Raw genomic sequence first — 20708 nt, 5'->3', positions numbered from 1 at the left:
GAAAATGTTATGCACAGGCCCAGCATAAGAAGAAGCATAGTCCCTGATCTGGAGGTGGGTTCTACTGCCACTACTAACTGCTTTATTTTGCCCTTTGGGTGGATGGGAAATCTGAGAGATGAACACGGTAAGTGCTTTGAATTACCCTGGCAAATATTTGGATGGGAGACCTCCAAGGAACACCAGGGATGTTTAAGGAACACCTTTAACTGGAGATGCTGGGGTTTGAACCTGGGACCTTCTGCATGCCAAGCAGATGCTCGACCACTGAGCCACAGCCCCTCCCCTAAAGTCAACTTATGGCGAACCCTCATGGGGTTTTCAAGGCAAGAGGTTGTTTGCCATAGCCTGCCTCTGCATAATCTTCCTTGGTGGTCTCCCATCCAAGTACTAACCATGGGTGACCCTGCTTAGCTTCCAAGCTCTGATAAATATGGACTAGTTTGGGCAATTCAGGCTGCCTAAAAAGCAGGGTCTAAAAAATTGCACTAGAGGAAGAAGAGTTGGTTTTTTTACCCTGATTTTCTCAGCCTTTAAGGAGTCTCAAGCCGGCTTACAATCGCCTTCCCTTCCTCTCCCCACAACAAGAGATATAAAATATTTGATGTAAAACTATCCTTTCCTTGTCGTGCAGCTGATATTTCAGGTAACGCCTCTCAGCTGGCCGCAGTGGGTGGTTGTGATGAAAATCTCGTTGCCGGTTATCTTGCTGGATGAAGGCCTGAAGTACCTCTCCCGCAACCATTTAGAGGGTGAGTACACCTTGCAATCTCCTTGACCATCCTTGGGACACTTCACTGTATGAGTTGAGGCAAGCTTCATGGGGGCAAAAAGGTCAATAGCCTGGGGGCCCTGGCTGAAAAAGCCCATCTCGGGTATCCGCTGGGCTCACTCTGTGTGCCCTGAACTCATGGAGCAGGGCATCCTCCCCGTGGATCTCAAGTCTTGGGCAGGTTTATATGCACAAGGGTAGTCTTTTATGTGCCTTGGTCCACCCAGTGCCAATATAGGGGCCATGGAGCAAGTTCACCAGCGGCTGTCATAGTGCCCCATGACTCAGAGTGGTAAACTCATGACCTGAGTTCAACCCTGATGGAGGTTCAGGTTGTCTCCGCCTTCCATCCTTCGAATGAGTACCCAGCTTGCTGGGGGTCAAGTGTAGACGACTGGGGAAGGCAGTGGCAAACCACCCCGTAAACATAGTCTGCCTAGGAAATCTGGTGCTTACCTTTTTATCATGTGGCTGCCAATATTGGAATACACATGATGGTCAGAGGTAATTAATGCTTATTGATTCCACCCCCCCGCAACATACTGTATTTTTCCATGTATAAGACTACATTTTTTTCTTTAAAATATTGCCCCCAAATTGGGGGTCATCTTATACACGGAAGACAACCCCTATTTTGTTCTTAATTTTGGGTTAAAAAAAATAGGGGTCGTCTTATACATGGGGGCGACTTATAGACGGAAAAATGAGGTACATTCCTACTGATGTGATAAAGTTTATTGTTTGCGGCCAAAGGCCATCACAATCTATCATACAAATCATTAAAATAGCATTGAAATAACACTGAAATAACTTTAAAACAGTCTGGCCCCCAAGAAGCTAGTAATTAAGTTTAAGTTCCCTGATTAAAAACAGCTTTAGCTTGGATTTTCTTAGCTGCTAAAGCAAAGAGTGACACTTGGTAGGAAACATCAGGATTGGTGCCTGATAGGAGAAAGAGCAGCTTCTTTGGATCTGGAAAATGATTTAGGCCCTTTAGGAATGCTCCGAGAAATTTAGATCTGGGCTCTGTGTAAAGAGGACAGAATAAGGTGTAATGAGTTAGGTCCTCTGGAGCCGCCCCACAGATACATAGGCGAGAGGCCCCTGGTGTTCGGGAGTAACGTCCAGCTGTCCAAGCCGTTGGTATGGTTTGAAACCGAAGGGAAGTAAAAAATATTCTGAGACATTCCTACTGTGTATCTCCTCCTCAAATACTTTATCAAAGTGATGCGGTCTGTTCTGTTGGTATGTACATTCTGCTATCTGCTGTCTCATGTCTGTATTGTATTTGTATGTTTCCTTCATTTATCGTCCACTTTTCTCACTTGAACTCAAGATGGATTATGATTAAAAACAAACCAACCAGTACCACAGTATAATACGTAATATGAGCAATGCAACAAATACAATCAACAAAGCAGCGAAACTGCCTAAAATTTTCTACCATTAAAACAAGAACCTAGTTCCCTTTCTTGTTAATGCTCTCCTGAACGCTATTTCCCACGCGCTGAATAATACACTTTCAACGCACTTGAGCGATCCTTTGCAAACGGATTTTGCAATTTCACACAGTGAGATCCAGTCGCAAAGTACATTGAAATTGAAAGGGCTTTATTTGGTGTGTAGTATCGAATCTGCTATACTACTTGATTCACTGGTTTTAAAATGTTTTTTGCTTCCTGCTGGCGGATGATGATGGTTTTAGATCTGTTGGTTTAATGATTTTGATACTTGAGGAGAGAAGGAGAAGAGTTGGTTTTTATATGCCGACTTTCTCTACCACTTAAGGGAGACTCAAACTGGCTTACAATCACCTTCCCCTCCCCACAACAGACCCCCTGTGAGGTAGGTGGGGCTGAGAGAGCTCTTAACAGAGCTGTAACTTGCCCAAGGTCACCCAGCTGGCTTCGTGTGTAGGAGCGGGGAAACAAATCCAGTTCACCAGATTAGCCTCCGCCACTCATGTGGAGGAGCGGGGAATCAAACCCGGTTCTCCAGATCAGACTCCACCACTCCAAGCCACCGCTCTTAACCACTACACCACACTGGCTTTATATTGTATATGATTATGAGTGACAGGGTGCTTCTCTTTTTCACAGCCTTTGAGCTGGAGGGGCCACCTTATTTGTGTGATCACAGAAATAAACTCCCCCCGCCTTTCACTCCCTTGGTGTGGTTTATTGGTTCAACAGCACCAGGGCCTGAACCTGTTTATGGTAACAATTTTAAGGTTTTGTTGGTTTTATTTTGGCATCTTTCCTGTTTGTTGTGTATTTTTCTTCCTTCTTCCCTGCTGCCTTGAGAACAAAGCTGGCCAAGAGCGCCGGTTATGAATGCTTGAAATAAATTACGATAGGGTACGATAAAGTTTAGTGTTTGCTGCTGAAGGCCATTACAAACTGACATATAAAACCTAGTCATAAATAATAATAAAACTGCCTGACCAAAAAATGCTAGTCATTAAATGCATTAAATGCATTAAAAGCTGATTAAATGCAGCTTTAGCTTGAATTTTCTTGGCTGCTAAGGCAAAGAGTGAGGCTCTATAGGAGACAACTGGATCGGCGTCTGAGACGAGAAAGAGCACACCTCAGAATCTGAAAAGAGATTTAGGTATACTGAATGGTTTTATTTGCATTTAGCCATAGGCCATTACAAACATGTCAAGGATACCACAGATACATAATAAAAGGAAATCCAGAATTAATAAAATTCTGGATTAATAATAAATATACATAATAAAACTATGCTAAATCGATGCATACAACAACAAATAATAACTAAATTGTGGTGGTGTTCCAATTGGCCAATGGGGCCTAGCAAGCATTAAAATCAACTTGAAGGATCAGCTCCCTTAGCAACCATACTGGACCTTATTTTCTTTGCCGCCAGAGCATACAGGGAAGTCCTATAAGAAACAAACCCATCTGTGTCTTTTAACAAAAATACTAGTTTCTCAGCACTAGGACAAGTGTTTAGGCCAGAAACCAACCTGGCAAGAAATTTAGCCCTGGGTTCCACATATAGAGGGGCATTCAAATAAATAGTGGAATAAGTCCTCCGGAGCAGATGTTCCACAGATGCAAAAACGCTGGTCTTTTGGAATTCGGCAATAACGCCCGGTCAAGAGATTTAGGTCATTTAGAAATTTAGATCTGGGCTCTGTATAAAGAGGACAAAATAAGGTATAATGCATTAGGTCCTCTGGAACTGTGGCTCCAGAGATGCATAGAGGCCCACAGTATTTGGGAGTTATATCCATCTAGCAAAGCCGTTGGCATGGTTTGAAAATGGATTGAGGTGAAAGGTGTTCTGAGATACTTGAAGTAAATTAACAAATTCAGAATTGGAGCCCTTTGGACCCATCTAATGATATGATTCCAAGGTGCAGGAGGAAATCTACAAATCCTCTTAAATCAATTGCGACATTTAGGAAAAACAAGCCTTATTGAGCCATGGGCTATAGAAATCCTTGGTTCTTCATGCTGTGCAGGTAAAGGCCGGTGTTAAAAGTTCTAATAGTTTGGCCAGAGCTACCGGGGTCCTTTCTATACTCTGCCTGTTTTCCAGTTCATTAACTAGTACCAGGCATCGGGGGTTTCTAGAAGAACGGCAACTCTAGCTTCCAAATGGGTAGACCAGCAAGCTGGTAAATTTCCCTCTTGAAAGAGGGGGGACCTTATGATCCAGTGGTAGGACACCAAAATTTCCTTCGATTGTTAGTGAAAGAGGTAGTTTTAGCAGGGGTGGTTTTGAATACTACATTGGCAATTGTCAAAAAATTTCCCCAGTCGATCAAGATTAAAAAATACTAATTTTCTTATGGGCTATTTAGATCTTTTCCTTTTTCTTTATTTTTATCTCAGTGTGATATTGGTTCAGGGCCAAATTGGCCATATCAACAGTTTCATAAGTGTGGGAAAACAAGGGAGCGTCCTGTTTGGCTAGAGACCATAGAAGGCCCATTCTCTGCATAAGGGCATCTCCATTGTGGCTCGTAAACAACGGGCCCAAAGCAGCTGTGGATTCTGCCTTGAGCTTTGGAAGGCAAAGCAAAATCCCGTCTCGGTTCTCTTGTCATAATGTGCCCTTGTAGGGTAATCCTTTCTTCCTCTGTTGTTACTTTACAGCTAAATTCTCATGTGGGAAGTGGGGGGAAACCGCTCTCCGAGGGTGCCACAAACCCATTGTTTGGTTTAAGGAATTCATATCAGAGGGAAAATGGTTTGCTACTTGACCCTCCTCAAAGGAACCAGAACGCGAAATAAAATCCACGCCTTACCCTTTATTAGGGTCGACCAAAACAACACAAAATGTTCTGCAAGCTTTCAAGCTGACCAGAAATCTTCAGCGTGTTACAATTTTAAAACGAAGGAGCCCAAAAGCAGGGAAGCGTTCATGCACTTGGAGAGTTTTGTAGAAAGGCAGCCCTGGGGATGAAGAAGAAGTGTTGGTTTTTAAACCTCGCTTTGGTCTACCTTAAGGAGTCTCAAAGCGGCTTACAATCACCTTCCCTTCCCCTCCCCACAACAGACACCTTGTGAGGTGGGTGGGGCTGAGAGAATTCAGAGAGAACTGTGACTAGCCCAAGGTCACCCAGCAGGCTGCATGTGGAGGAGCGGGGGATCGAACCCGGTTCTCCAGATTAGACTCCACCACTCTTAACCACTACACGATGCTGAGCCTTGTGTCTTTCTGAGCCCTTGATGCCTCCCTGTTCAATCCTGTACAAGCAGGCAGAAGAATCTCCTAGTTGCACAGAAAAACAACTGTCTGTGTAGAGGGCAGACGTGATGGAGGTGTAGACAATTATGCAGTGTCAAAAAAGTAGGGAGGGTTTTTTTTGTGTTTTTTGTTTGTTTGTTTCCCTCCCTGCTATGTGACTAATTCAGGATATGTAGTGAAAGTGATCATGCTATCATATTCCCTATTACTATTTATGGGTGTGAAAGCTGGACATTGAAGAAAGCTGCTAGGAAGAAAGTAGATTCCTTTGAAATGTGGTGTTGGAGGAGAGGGTTACGGATACCGTGGACTGCCAAAAAAACAAATCAGTGGGTTATAGATCAAATCAGGCCTGAACTGACCCTAGAAGCTAAAATGACTAAACTGAGGCTGTCATATTTTGGTCACATTATGAGAAGACAAGAGTCACTGGAAAAGACAGCCATGCTAGGAAAAGTTGAGGGCGGCAGGAAAAGAGGAAGACCCATCAAGAGATGGATTGACTCAGTAAAGGAAGCCACAGCCCTCAATTTGCAAGATCTGAGCAAGGCTGTCAAAGATAGGACATTTTGGAGGACATTGATTCATAGGGTCGCCATGAGTCGGAAGCGACTTGACGGCACTTAAGACACACACACAGTGAAAGTGATGGGTGGTAGAGTCAGAACACAGACCAAAGTGAACACTCCTTTAGACAGCACATACTTAACCTGTGCAACTCACTGACACAGGATGCACTGATGGCCTCTGTGTTAGACGGCTTAAAAGAGGGGCAGGATTAGACGAATTAGTGGCTGAGAAGGAGGCTTAACAAGACCACAGTGATGACGTGGAACCTCCATCTTCAGCGGCTGTGTATCTCTGACTGCCAGATTCTGTTGCCTTCGTGCCCCATTTTTGGTGGATGAAACAGGATCCAGCTCTTTTAAAGTTGTTTTTAGGTTGTTATTTATCTGCTATCCAGTCTCTGAAATGGTACCTTTTGATACATTTCCTATCTGTTCCCTCCCCCCCCCCTTTTTTTTGTCGGGCAGGCAAAGAGATTGAGAAATGAACGCTGTGAACTCAGTTTCTCAACAAAGGATCCTTCCACTCTCAACTGGGACTGAAGAAGAATTTTGCATGCTAGAACATCGCCAGAAGCCAGCAAGCAACATGCATGTGTTTTGAGTCTCAAACTTAATGCGGGTGAATCATCGAAAGAAACAAAAAACTGATTTTTGGGGGGGGGGTTGTTTTTCACTTTTGTTACGTAGCTTTTTTTCTGTACATAATGGTGCAAATACTGGACAGATAAATTATGGGGTCAGGGGTAGAATTTGCTCTGTTATGGAGGCAGGGTATCTGAGGTCCTTACGGATAAGTTTCTGAAAATTTAATTCCTTTTTTTCTGGGGGGGGGGGTTGTCTTCGTTCCTCCCTAAATGCCCTAACTGCATTTTTCTAGAAGCTGAGAGTTTGTGATGGTTTCGAAGTGAGAGGGATAGTTGAGCTCTTTTCAGATGTAGCTCCTGCTACGAAGGGATTGAGATGGAAACAAGATTCAGGGCGAGGAAGAGTCATTGACTGTTGTCTAGAACAGCGGCACCAGAGTCTCTGCTTGGCTCAGGTTGCTCAGCAAGTGTAGGGCTTTTTATAGTGTTCAGGATAGAACCACATGAGTTGCTGTGGCCTGTCGCTATTCAGGAGGCCTTTGGGCTGGCCTGTTTTGGCCAGATCTTTAGCAGAGAAGCACAGCGTAAACCCTGGCTTGGTTTCTCTTGGGTCCCAGGCTCAAGACTTCCTAGTGGTTTGAGCCCTGATGGCTCTGGGTTTTCCTGAGATTGATGCAGCGCCTGCCTTGCAGAAGAAATTGTTCCAGGGAAGAAAAAGAAGGCATAGTTCTGGTTGCTTGTTATTAACCACTGTTAAATGCTTGTGTGGTGGGGAGCTAGTGTGGTGTAGTAGTTATGAGCGGTGGTTTGGAGCGGTAGAGTCTGATCTGGAGAACCGGGTTTGATTCCCCACTCCGCCACATGAACGGCGGAGGCTAATCTGGTGAGCTGGATTTGTTTCCCCAGTCCTACACACGAAGCCAGCTGGGTGACCTTGGGCTAGTCACACTCTCTCAGCTCCACCTACCTCACAGGGTGTCTGTTGTGGGGAGGGGAAGGTGATTGTAAGCCAGTTTGAGTCTCCCTTAAGTGGTAGAGAAAGTCGGCATATAAAAACCAACTCTTCTTCTTCTTAATTTCTCGTCTGGCCCTTATTTTGTGCTCTACGTTTTAGCAAATGAGTAAGGCAAATTATTGATGCTCTTATTGATCAATATGAAAGAGTAAGAGATGTGCAATGGCAAGGTGATGCCTAGAAGTCAAGTGAAGGGCTCCTAAAGTTTCCTCTGACCAGGGCATTCAGAAAGAGGAGTGCTCTGGGTCATCGAGCCCAGCATACATACAATGACAGGAAGGATATTTTCAGGGCAAGAAGGGGTGTCCAAGCATTGCTGGCTCAGGCAGCTGCAGTGCCCCCGGAAAGCTGAGAGGAATGAGAACAAAAGCCCAATGGTTAACCTTTTACACTGGTAAGTTGAGCCCCCTCCCAATTGCATCACCTTGTGGAACTCCTTGCCCCAGGATGTGGTGGGGGCCGCCAACCTGGAAGGCTTTAAGAGGGGAGTGGACGTGTTCATGAAGGAGAGGGTTATTCACGGCTACTTGTAAAAAATGGATACTAGTCACGAGGCATACCTATTCTCTCCAGGATCAGAGGAGCATGCCTGTTATATTAGGTGCTGTAGAACATAGGCAGGAGAATGCTGCTGCAGTCAGTCTTGTTTGTGGGCTTCCTAGAGGCACCTGGTTGACCGCTGTGTGAACAGAGTGCTGGACTTGATGGACCTTGGTCTGATCCAGCATGGCTTTTCTTATGTTCTCCCCCCCCCCAAAAAAAAAATCCATAAAAGAAAAGCTTTCTCAGGGCAAAGGACCGTGGCAGCAGGAGCCAATGAGCCAGTCATCTTCCTCTGCCCTCCCTCCCTATCTGCATGTGTGAACATTCCTAACCCTAACTACTGAAAAGCTGCTTCTGTCACTTTTTGGGGGCCTCTTTTATAATACTCAGGAACCTTGTCCAAAAACCCTAGAGAGAACAGTGAGTTGCAATAGGAATGAAAAACAAGGTTAGCCAGCTGAGAACAGGGGAATGGGAGATTGGGTGGGGAGGTGAGTCCCTGTCCTGTCATCTACATCCGGTGTCCATGAGAACTTTTCTATACTTATGCACCCAATACTTATTCACCCAATTTTATGAACCCTGTGCTAGTTAAACATTCAGTCCTACTGATGTCTAGATGAGACTTTTGCAGGGATATACGTGGCATTGAAGGCCAGATGAAGTTTCTGATATCTGCTCTCAGCTCTGCCATCTGTGAAAATAAAATTCAACTATAATTTCCTAAGTCACCCTTCCTTTAAATGGAGAAAAATTATCATTAGTCTGGTTACATTAGAGTTTGGGGGTTGTGATTATCAGTGGTCTTGCACTAGTGTAAATGTGAGTGCTCTCTGCCGTGTGCAAATATGGCATTGCTCAATTCTTTGGGGGTACCCTGCTCTTCTGGCACAGATGTTTGCTGCAGATGTATACACATGTGGAATTTGATGCAAGAAGGGCGGTTTTTGGTTAATCGCTTTGCCAGATTTGGGGGAGGGGGATTGGTAGGGAAAGAATCTTAAAAGAATCTTAAGAAAGCTTAAACCTTTGCCAGGACCATTGAGGCACATTTCAGAATCCCCCAAGAGCTGCCTCTTTTTTGAACTGGCAATGTTAAGTAAACAAGGACTTTATGGGATGGTGGCGGTTGTGGAAATGGAATTTGCTGGGGGGAACTGAGGGATTTGAACAACAGCTGAGCTACGAATTCAGCAAAAAAGACTTTGCAGATTCAGCTTTCCCATCAATCCATCATGTGGAGAAACACCATGGCCATTTTTGCATGGTAATTAGCAGCGCGTTCCAGGCCGAATTGCCCTGCGTATCTTTTTAAATTTTGCACGCAGAACCGTCATTCCAGAAGTGACTGCGAAGCCGGCGCAGACCTGCTTCGCATTACTAAAGAGCCCATTTAACGCGATCTTTGGTGTTTGCCTCGAAGAATCCCTGTCAAGGAACAGTGCAAAACAACAGAGGCCCGTTAGCTATGCATATGCTAAAAGCTATGCAAACAGGAACAAAGGAGCAGGCGAGTGGGGGGAGTGGAACTTCTCCTTTTGCGTCGGGACCGTGAAAAGGCATTTTAAAGTTGCACTTTAAAAAAAGAGCTTTGAGCGAGCATCAAAATTGACCATGCAAAAATGGTCCATAGGTTTTGAACACATGAGGCTCCCTGCTACTAGGCCAGATCAAGGTCAGTAACTAACTTGTCTCCTCTGACTGGCAGCTGCAGGCTCTCAAGCAAAGGTCTTTTTCATCACCTACTTTTTCCATTATCTTTTTCATCACCTACTTCCCGATCCTTTTCTTCAATTGGAAATGCCTGGGCTTGAACCAGGGGCCTTCTGCATGCAAAGCAGATGCTCTACCATGGAACCATGGCCCTCTCCCCATTCCTGTCAGTCATATAGCCATTAAAGGCGCAGGAGGCCTGCCAGAAAAACAGATGGCAGCCCAGTATGCGTGTCCATCCTTTTGTTCACTCCTAGGGCAAAAACGCACGGTCGCTTTAGCCTCCTTTATTCCCTGTTTCAGCCAGGATTCAGCTAGGATCAAACGCACATTCAGCGAAAACGCACGCGTTCGATCCTGGCTGAATCCTGGCTGAAACAGGGACTAAAGGAGGCTAAAGCGACCATGCGATTTCGCCCCTAGTTTCAGCTAGCTTATCTTCAAGTATATCTCAACTCATTCTGAGAGTTCGCTATATGCAATCTAAACATTAGTTTTTCAACCTCACTTAATCTATCATGGCTTCCAGCCAAAGAATTCCAGGAATAACTCTGGGTTATAGGGCAACGGCTCTTTTGGTAGAGGTGATGTGAAACCACTGTTTGTGTATGGAAGTCCTGAAAAATTGCTCTCCTTTAGGGTGCCTTTCCAGCAGCCCTCGAGGAAATGTTTGCTTATTGATTTCCGTTGCCCTCACTTGCATGTGTTCTGGCTGTCACATTCATGTAGTCAAATTTGACTGGCTGTGTGACTTGATCTTTTATTCTCTACTGTGTGATCACTCATTGTGGATGTGGAGGGATCAGCTGCAGAAAGAAACAGCACTCGGGGAAGAAAATTCCTGCATGTGACGGAAGATGAATTGGGGGGAGGGAAGTATGAAGTAAAAAATTATAAAATATTAAATCACCAGTTTCTACCCTTCTGTTCAGGGTCTGGCCTGGGTGGCCCCCAGATTTCTGCTCACCTGGCATGTTTCCATAGCAATGTTGATGTGGGTGGAGCAAAGGCAAGCAGCAGGGGCTCTTTGCTGCCCCCGCGGAGTAAGAGTTGGTTTTTATATGCCGACTTTCTCTACCGCTTAAGGAAGAAGCAGCAACCCCACCAAAGATGACGCCCCCCATAACTTTGGCAGCAGAGTCCTCATAGATGCAAACCTGGGAACTCCCCTGGAGGAATAACATGGTGCAGGATGAGTGCTTAGCAAGCAGTGGGGTATGTAGAGCTCTGTGGCTGGAGATGAACTTTGAGGTTCTCCTGACCAGCAAACAAAGAAAGGGAGGAGAAGCATGAGGGGTGTAGCAACCTCTTCTCTCCCTGTCTGGAGCCACGCCTCCAAAAATAAACTAGAATTCTTCGTGGGAGGCCATGAAAGTTGATCTAGTATGCTTTGAATTTGATATTTAGCCTCTAATTTTCACTAACACGCCCTTGGGTTTAACTTGAGTAAGCCACAACCTCTCTAGAAGTTGAGACAGCTACGCTCTGATTTTAGGAAGACAGCATTTCATCTGCCAGAGAAGCGTGTAATTATTTTACTTTAAAAAAAAATCACAAACACTGGCCTTGGGACTTCTTCAAAGATATCATTAAGACAATCATTCTGTAGAAACTGTGTGCCAAAAAAAAATAAAAAAAAATCAATGAATCCACCCTTTTTATCTTGATCACCAGCATTGTATAAAAAGAAGGAAAAAATGGTTTGAGAGCATCTCCAGGTGTCTGGGAATGTGTAGACTTGAATTATACTACTGAGTTGGGTTAAGCTGTACAGAATACTTTGCATGAAATGTTGTTACTGTATTTAATATATAAATGTAGTCAAGGGGTTTTAATATGGAGCTTTTGGGGAGGGGGGGACACCTTTCTAGATTCTGTGTGGTTACAGGGAATTTGTTTTAAGAAACAAAGAAAGAAAACTTATTCTTCATTTTCGGCATGTGTTGTGTGTTGTTTTGTTGTGGAGAGCTGATTAAGTTGGAAGTTCTCCAACTGGAGGGAGAACTGATCATTTCTAATGCCTGGAGATCTCCAGCCACCACCGGGAGGTTGGCAACTTTAATAGGGGTGAAAAAACCTATACATCCATATTACTGGAAATGCAGCATTCAGATGTGTGAGCAAAATCAACATTTCCTAAATTTCGGAGTGCTGGGATTACACCTGCAAATTAACATCTTCAATATTTCATTCTTACTTAGAGCTACTAGAGGATTGTTATGGTCACTGCATGCCCACAACCTAAGGTTGCCAACCTCACGGTGATGGCTGAACATCCCCTACTATTACAACTGAGAGATCAGTTCGCCTGGAGAGAATGGCCACTTTGAAAGGGGGATTATATGGCATTATACTCCACTGAAGTTCCTCCCCTCGCAAATCCCACTCTCCCCCAAATCTCCAGGTATTTCCCAATCCAGAGCTGGCAACCCTACAACAACCCCACAGTGTCATGATCCATCCCTCCCCTTATGTGGTTTATTGTTTCTGGCCACTCTACAGGAAGTATGGGAAAATACTTTTTCTTAAAACACTATTTATACCCCATTTGGTCTAAGAGGAGTGTGGAAGAGTCCTCATCACAAGATGAAAAATTAGGCCAAAAATTTCACTCGGAGGTTCGCACTTACCCGTAAGTATGAAGACGTTTATCCATGTTCCTTGGCCCACCCCTTTGTCACACAACCTTGAACAAACAAGCTGAAAACCACCTACATTAACAAAAAGAAATAAATAAAAATAAATAACATAAACAGCCGTTGAAAATCTTTCAAAGTGCACGAGCCTCAATCGGTATTCTTACTTCTGTGAGAAGGTGGGAAAAGCAAGGAACTGAACAATCCCCTGAAAGAAGTCTATAAGAAACCATATGGCTTTTTTGGGCGGGGGGGCTTCAGTGTTATCAGACATGGATCATTAATATAATTCACCCCTTGGGTAATGGGGAGAAGCCTGGCCAGTTGCCAAAGACCCCAAAGTCAGCATCACTTAAGAACTTTGCTCTCGTTGCCCAGGAACCGCAGCTATGTGGGGAAAGACACAGTGACCCGTGCTTGCAGCCAGAGCTCCACAAACCGTTTGGGAGGTTGTGTGTTCCCTTTCCTCCTGGGAAGAAGACCAGTAAGGGGTGACCAACCTATTCCCAGCTGGGCAGCAATGGTCATTTAGTTCTTGCGGGTTTGATTCCCCACTCCTCCACATGAGTGGCGGATCGGATTTGTTTCCCTGCTCCACATGAAGCCAGCTGGCTGACCTTGGGCTAGTCACACTTCACTCCAAAATCTCTCTGCCCCACCTATCTTACAAAGTGTTGTGGGGAGGGGAAGGGAAGGAGATTGTAAGCTGGTTTGATTCTCCTTAAAAGGTAGAGAAAATTGGCATATAAAAACCAACTCTTTTTGTTAAGGGGTGACCAACTTGGCCCCAGCTGGGCAGCAATGGTCATCTAGTTCTTGCGGTGTCCAAACTGATCTTCCCCTTCCACCGTTTCCTTCCACACCCCTTTAAGCGTTCAGTCAACTTGTTCCAGTGTGTTTTGATGCTCTGTGAGCACAGCTAACATTCCCTGGATCATGCCTTAAAATTAGATCCCGGTGGACGAATTCATGTTTTTTGCAGCAAAGCAATTTGCTAGAAAGTTGTTGCCTCTCTCATGAAATGGAGCAAGATGGGCACACCACAATCAATACCAAATAGCAATGCAGCAAATCCTCCTCTGAATCAGAGTTTGATTGCAAATCATTAGCAGCATCTTGGACACTAAAAACATGGTTGGCTTTTTTTGACTGCTTGAAATAGTTCTCAATTGTATTGCAAATGCTTTCCACCTGTGCATTTTTGCACTGTTTTCATGTTGATGTCCCTGATTCCCCTGTTCTATTGTCAACCTGTCCAACAGAAAATGATGTCAATATACAGAAGGTATGGTTTCCTCAGTTGTCTTGAGCCTTTGGGTTTGGGGGTGGGGGAGAGAAATTCTGTGGCTCATACTTCTGGTATTCCAACCTTGGCCATTGTGCCTTCCTTACTCCCAAAGCCAGGTGTGTTCATGTTTGAGCATTCTCAACTGGATCACAAATACTTGCTGCATTGCCCCCTGGGAACTGTAGTTCCATCGCATAAATTCTGAGTGTGCATCAATATGGTGAATACCATTGACGAATAAAGGCAGCTGACGGCACAGGTACAAATGCAGCGGTTATCCTTAGAACGTCTTGACTTTAAATGATGCACAGCCAATCCCTATGACCCCTTGGGGCATATAATCCAAGCAACTCGGCAAATTATGAGCAGGCTCCAACAGTGGCTACCTGGCCAGCTGCCATGACGAAGGCTGAAACTAATGATGGACAGTTGTGGGATGACCTGAGATGACACCCTTGCGAGGAAACAAGCCCTGAGAGAAAGGTAAGCTTTATTTTTGAATGCCTTTTGTATAAATATATGAATGCCTCATTTGTGACAGAACATAAGCCTGGGATAAGACTGAAAACTACGTTGAAAGTTGAGAAGCGAGGGAGATGGCAACTGATCGGTGCTTTAGAAACTGAAACAGGTGGTTCCCAAGTAATGCCTGCCTGCAAGAAATTGAGTCACCCCTGATACTTAAAAGAGTACCCCCCCCCATTTCTAGGAATTAAAATCAGAGTTGCATTTTATTCATACAGCCAAAAAGGTGTGTATGTGGAAGAATGAATCACCCCTCTGTTCTTGCATGATTCATTGATCAGTGAATCCCTCCTAACTCACTAGATCAGGACTAGCCTAGAGCAGACATCCAGAGACGCAACAGGCAGCCTCCTCTTTAGAGTGTCTGTTCTGGGCATGATTGAATGATCTGAACATGCCACACGGTGACAAAGCACAGCTACCTGTTCCCAGTAGCGACTGATTGGGACAAGGTATGGCTGGAGCAGTGACTCACACAGAGGTAGAACAGGCAGTCCCTTCTGTGGACAAATTCCCTAGGCTCACGGGAATCTTTAATGTATTTTATCCTGACTTGCTCTCAGTTTTCTCAAGTTGCACTTGGATTGCCCAGGCATGCAGACTGGATAAACCGTAGGCATGCCTAGTACCGTTTGTGGCGTTCGCTCCTTTCCCTCAAGAGCTTGAATATTTTCATCGTGCCAGCTTTCGCCGCAAGCTTCTCGGTGCTGCTTCTGTGCACAATCACCTGTCATTTACCCTCTTGGAATGTAAATATGCTTTTGGATATGGATTATTTGCTTCAAACAAGAGCTTCTGATGAGGTATCTTGACATTAATCCATGGCAATCACTTTGGGTTGGGAAATTTTTTCCCCAGCAGCTCAGATTGGCTAGTAACTAGGGAGTGGTGGGGAGTATTGCGGATTTATTGCATTGCTTACATTATTTGCAACAGAGCCTGTTTGCTTGGGAAACGCCTTCTCTTTCTTTTGCTCACATCGCACTGTTCTGAGAGATTCAAAACAGACAGGAGGAAGTATTTCTTCACACAACACAAAGTGGAGCTCCCTGCCCCAGGATGTGGTGATGGCTGCCAACTTGGAAGGTTTCAAGATGGGAGTGACCATGTTCATAGAGGATAGGGCTATCCATGGCTACTAGTCAAAATGAATACCAGTCATGATGCATACCTATTTATGGTATCAGAGGAGCATGCCTATTATATTAGGTGCTGTGGAACACAGGCAGGACAATGCTGCTGCAGGCGTCTTGTTTGTGGGCTTCCTGGAGGCACCCGGTTGGCCACTGTGTGAACAGACTGCTGGACTTGATGGGTCTCGGTCTGATCCAGCATGGCTTTTCTTATGCTATGATGGTCTGGATTGTACAGGTGGATTTGTACGACAGACCTGCAGCCAGATACGCTATTGAGAAGGGGTGTGAGAATTGGGGGGGGGGGAGATAGGGCAGGGTCTGATGATTTAATAGGAGGAAGATCTCCCCTCTTTTTTTATCTTCACAAAGGTCCTTTAGGGGGCTTCACAGCTTGACAGGGATTTGAACCTGGATCTCTCTGGTCCCAGTGTCTGGAGCGAGACTGCATCGCTGTTTGCTTGCCCAACTCTCAAAAGTCTCTAGTGCTGTAGCAAAATTGCCCAAATTGGTGCTCTGCCACCTTCAACATTGTCAGTATGCTCAGTTCTCATAGGAGCTGGGGTGTTGTTGTTTTTGGATTGGGTGGGGTGGGGTCTGCCTTCTCTTTAATTTAGAAACACATTTTTTTTGCATGTCGGGGGAATCCCTGGAGCACGCAGAAAACCCTGCCATAGCTGTGGGAGTCTTGTATCACTACTATTGCTGATTAAGGTTGCCAACCTCCAGGTGGTGGCTGGAGATCTCCCGCTATTACAACTGATCTCCAGCCGATAGAGATCAGTTCACCTGGAGAAAAGGGCCACTTTGGCAATTGGATTCTATGGCAATGAGGTCCTTCCTATCCCCAAAACCCACCCTCCTCAGGCTCCGCTTCCAAAATCTCCAGGTATTTCCCAACCTGGAGCTGGTCCCAACCCTGGTCCCAACTCCAGGTATTTCCCAACCCTAATGCTGATAGTTAGCACAGTCCATCAAGTTTGCTGCGGGCCCATGGTGTTGTGGTTAGAGTGTTGGACTAGGGTCTGGGACACACAGGTTCAAATCTCTGCTAGTGTGGTGTAGTGGTTAGTGTTGGACTAAGATCTGGGGGGCCTAGGTTCGAATCATCACTGTGCTGTAGAAGCTTGCTGGTTGGCCTTGGGCCAGACACACTCTTTCAGCTTAACCTACTTCACAGGGTTGTTGTGCGGATAAAATGGAGGGGGGATGATGGAAGCCAATTTGTCTCCCCATTGGGGAGAAAGGCAGGGTATAAATGAAGTAAATGAATACTTATTCCTTCCCTCTGCCACCCTAATTAAATTCACAAGAACCCTAACAAGATTACATTGAGAGATAATGGCTGGCCCAGTGAGCTTCATGGCGAAGGGGGATTTGAACTTGGATCCCACCTGTGGATGTGCTGTGATTAATTCCAGGTGGCTAACAAACCAACCTTCGCAATTAGCTGACTATTTTCATTTAGCCAACCTGCTGTCGAAACCCAAGCACTTATGTAACAGCTGTTTGTATTAGATTATATCGATCTTTATTTATAACAGCGTTGTGGGGTTTTGTCACCAGGGCAACCAAAATCTTATCCGGCTGATAGTTGTCGACAATGCTGCTGAGTAGAAAGGAGAAGCCGTCTGCAGCAGTCCCCAGAACTGGGAGGAGGAGGGATGGGGTATTCCAGGCAAACCGTGATCCGGAGTAGCCAGATGTTCCTGCTTGTACACCCCTTCTGTCTCTTAAGTGAGGCCAGGTAATTTAACAACAATAATTCAGCCAAACATGGGGAAACTAAATGAAGGTAGCGGTGAAACAAAAGGATTCTGTAGGCTCAGAAAAGTAGAGAAATTGTCCGGGGTGGGGGAACGCATTTCAGAGGAAGAACCAAATCCGTTTTCAATGCCAGCTCTTGCATATATTCAGGCTTAAATTGTGCAATTGAGCTTACTTGCTTGCGGTTATTTTGTTGCTGCTGTCAGGGCTGGGCGCTGTTCAACGTTTGCGTGAACTTTTTTGGTTGTGTTGAAACCTTCCTCCCAACCTGCCAAACAGGACTGAACTGGTCACAGTCCGCCAAACTGACCCTTGAAAAATCAGCTGCCTGGTGAACGAAAAAGGAGCCGAACTAGCAGGTATTCAGGCATCTGTATTCCTCCATGAATTTGTTAGCCAAACTAGTAGACCTATCATCCACGAATTTATCAAATCACCTTTTCAGGCCATCTAAGGGCATGGCCCTAATAGACAGGTCGATTGATTTAGGAAATGTTTATACTGCCTCTCTAGACTCCTGCTTGAGTCAGCTTACAAGTAAAACCAACATCCAGCCTAAAATCATCATAAGTTATCATCAATATAAAAAACAAAATAAGCTATTAAAAACACACACACAAACAGGCCATCACTGCATCCTGTGGAAGTGAGATTTAGGCAAATTAATTCTGGCCTTTCATGCAGGGACGTTTCCCCACGGTCACCCCACCGACTGCTTCGGGGCGTCCTTTGGATTATGCATGCCTTTCCCACCCGTCAGAGGTCGCCTCGCTCTCCCCGCACGTTTTGCCTGTGTTTTCCATATGCTGTTTTAGCCAGAATCTGGAAAACTTGGGCAAAATGCTTGGGTAGAGCGAGGTGACCTCTGACCGGTGGAAATCAAAAGGAAGCCCCGAAGCAGTTGGCGGGAGTGACTGCGGGGAAATGTCCCTGCATAAAAGGCCTCTGTGTTGTTCGAAGATAGGGTTCCAACTTTGGATTGGGGAATTCCTGGAGATTTGGGGGGGGGGAGTCGGGGGGGTACAAAGTTTGGGGAAGGGAGGGACCTCAGCAGAATATAATGTCATAAACCCATCCTCCAATGCAGCCATTTTCTTCAGGAGAATGGATCTCTGTGGTCTGGAGATCAGTTGTAATTCTGGGAGCTCTCCAGGCCCCATCTTGAGGCTGGCAACCCTATGTAAAGAAGGGGTTTATCTCCAACCTGGCCAAATAGAACCTCCAAGACCAGAGGCTGTATATCTCTGAATTCCAGTTGCTTGGAGGAACCAACTGGGTTGTGGGGTGGGCCTCTGTCCTCACTTGTAAGTTTTCTGGGGCAAATGGTTAGTTACTATGGACACAGGATGCTGGACCGGTCAGAACGTTTGGTCTGCTCTAGCTGGCTTCTTCTGATGCCCTTACCTAGTTGTTTTTCTGCTGTTTGCATGGTTAACAGCCCTACATCTGGGCTCAGCCCGCGAGGGACATGACAACCGAGTGAAAGGCCTGAACGAATCGATTAGAATATGGTTTTTTCACCCACCGCCACTATGGGATAAGTCGGGGAAATGGGGGAGGAGAGAGAGTTACTGTTGGAAACGATTGGCTCTGAACCTTTGCTTCAAACCTCTGGAGCAAAGTGGAGAGGCAGAGAATGGGATGATAACGGAGTGACTGAAGGGACGGCCGATAACCATCGGATCCGACGTCCCAATGCAGACTTCAGAATCCGATGGTAATATTTTTATGATCTGGATCTGGATTGCGGCAGGCAGGCCTTATAAAGCCAGCTGATTTGGCCAGAGGAAATGGTTCGTAACAGCCGCTATGAAAGGAAGCCTTGTAGGGAAGCCAGAGCTCCCTACTGCACAGATGCGGTGACAAGAAGGAAGCCAAGACGTCTAAATTTAACAGCAAAGTGGCTTGTAAAAAATGCAGCCTGTCACGTAGAACCTATGGCCGAATTCAAACTGTTCTCATGTGTGTTTGCTGAGAGGGGGGAGAATTGGGGTGTGTGCAATGCTGTTCGACCTAGGGTTGCCAACTTCCAGGTACTCGCTGGAGATCTCCTTCTATTACAACTGATCTCCAGCCGACAGAGATCAGTTCACCTGGCGAAAATGGCTGCTTTGGTAATTGGGCTCTATGGCACTGAAGTCCCTCCCCAAACCCCGTCTCCCTCAGGCTCCGCCCCAAAAACCTCTTGCTGGTGAGAGAGACCTGGCAACCCTATTTTGACCCACTGGCTGAGCAGATGGGGTAACGTAGTTAACATATAGCAAGGGCCTTGTTGGATCAGGCCAAAGGGCCATCTGATCCAGCGTCCTCTTTCCTGCAGTGACTGAAAGCTTCCAAGAAGTTCGCCAGCAGGGTACAAAGGCCTTCCCCAGTTGGTATTTGCTTTCCCCAGTATCTCTGTACATGGAGGCTGTATTTATAATAATCATGACTAACAAGAACACGAAAAGTCCCAATCCTGTTTCCCGAGTGGCCAATCAGATGTCTCCAGCAAGCCCATGATCAATGCCTGAATGTAACAGCTTCCCCCAACTGTTACCCTCCCTAACAAGTGGAATTCAGAGGTACACTGCTCCTGAACATGGAAGTTCTATTCGACCACCATCTCCTTAATTAACCTGTCTAATCACCTTTTTAGGAGCCCTTTTTAGGAGTTGGTGCAGAGTGGTAAGCTGCAGTACTGCAGTCCTAAAGCTTTGCTCACGACCTGAGTTCGATCCCGACGGAAGTTGGTTTCAGGTAGCCAGCTCAAGGTCGACTCAGCCTTCCATCCTTCCGAGGTCGGTCAAATGAGTACCCAGCTTGCTGGGGTAAAGGGAAGATGACTGGGGAAGGCACTGGCAAACCACCCCGCAAACAAAGTCTGCCTAGAAAATGTCGGGATGGGACATCACCCCATGGGTCAAGAATGACCCGGTGCTTGCACAGGGGACCTTTTCTTTAATCACCTTTTACAGATCAGGGAGCTGTGAACTACATGGGATAGTTTTATGTATTATGTAAAGCCCAAACAATGCTCCCTGCGGCCACTTTGAGACAGATTAAAATGGGTGTATTTTTCCCCTCTCTGCTTAAAGGGGAAAGTCCCAGGAATGCCATATATCGTGCTTGGAATGTACACAACGTCATGTGCATGCTCCTCTTTAATGCAGAGGTTTCCTGCTTTCCATGTATGGAAAATCTTCCCTGTGGATGCAGCTTAGATCAGCCCTGGCATTGCCTGAAGATCAAGTTGTGTGCAAAGTTTGTAAAGTTTCGCAACAGAAAACACGACATTAATCCGGAAACATGCTTGTTTTGAATGCTGTGTGGTACACAATTACAGAGAGCCAATGTGGTGTAGTGGTTAAGAGCAGTGGTTTGGAGCTGTGGACTCTAATCTGAAGAACCGGGGTTGGTTCCCCACTCCTCCACATGAGCGGCAGACTCCAGCCTGGT

General features: G+C 45.6%; 1 protein-coding gene across 1 annotated transcript in view; it reads left to right on the top strand.

The window, feature by feature from the left end:
• ATP2A3 (ATPase sarcoplasmic/endoplasmic reticulum Ca2+ transporting 3) overlaps positions 1 to 6853 on the top strand; it is a 74385-nt gene extending 67532 nt beyond the window's left edge. The window contains exons 18-19 of the mRNA XM_056865641.1: positions 635 to 752; positions 6532 to 6853. Coding sequence (XP_056721619.1) covers positions 635 to 752; positions 6532 to 6551 — 138 coding nt within the window. The 3' untranslated portion in view covers positions 6552 to 6853. The remainder of the gene's footprint in view (positions 1 to 634; positions 753 to 6531) is intronic.
• Positions 6854 to 20708: the final 13855 nt, after the last annotated feature.

The sequence above is a fragment of the Euleptes europaea genome, chromosome 19 (assembly GCF_029931775.1).
Source record: "Euleptes europaea isolate rEulEur1 chromosome 19, rEulEur1.hap1, whole genome shotgun sequence".
Taxonomy (NCBI): domain Eukaryota; kingdom Metazoa; phylum Chordata; class Lepidosauria; order Squamata; family Sphaerodactylidae; genus Euleptes; species Euleptes europaea.
Note: the sequence above shows the minus strand (reverse complement) of the source record. Positions and strands in the feature narration are given on the sequence as shown.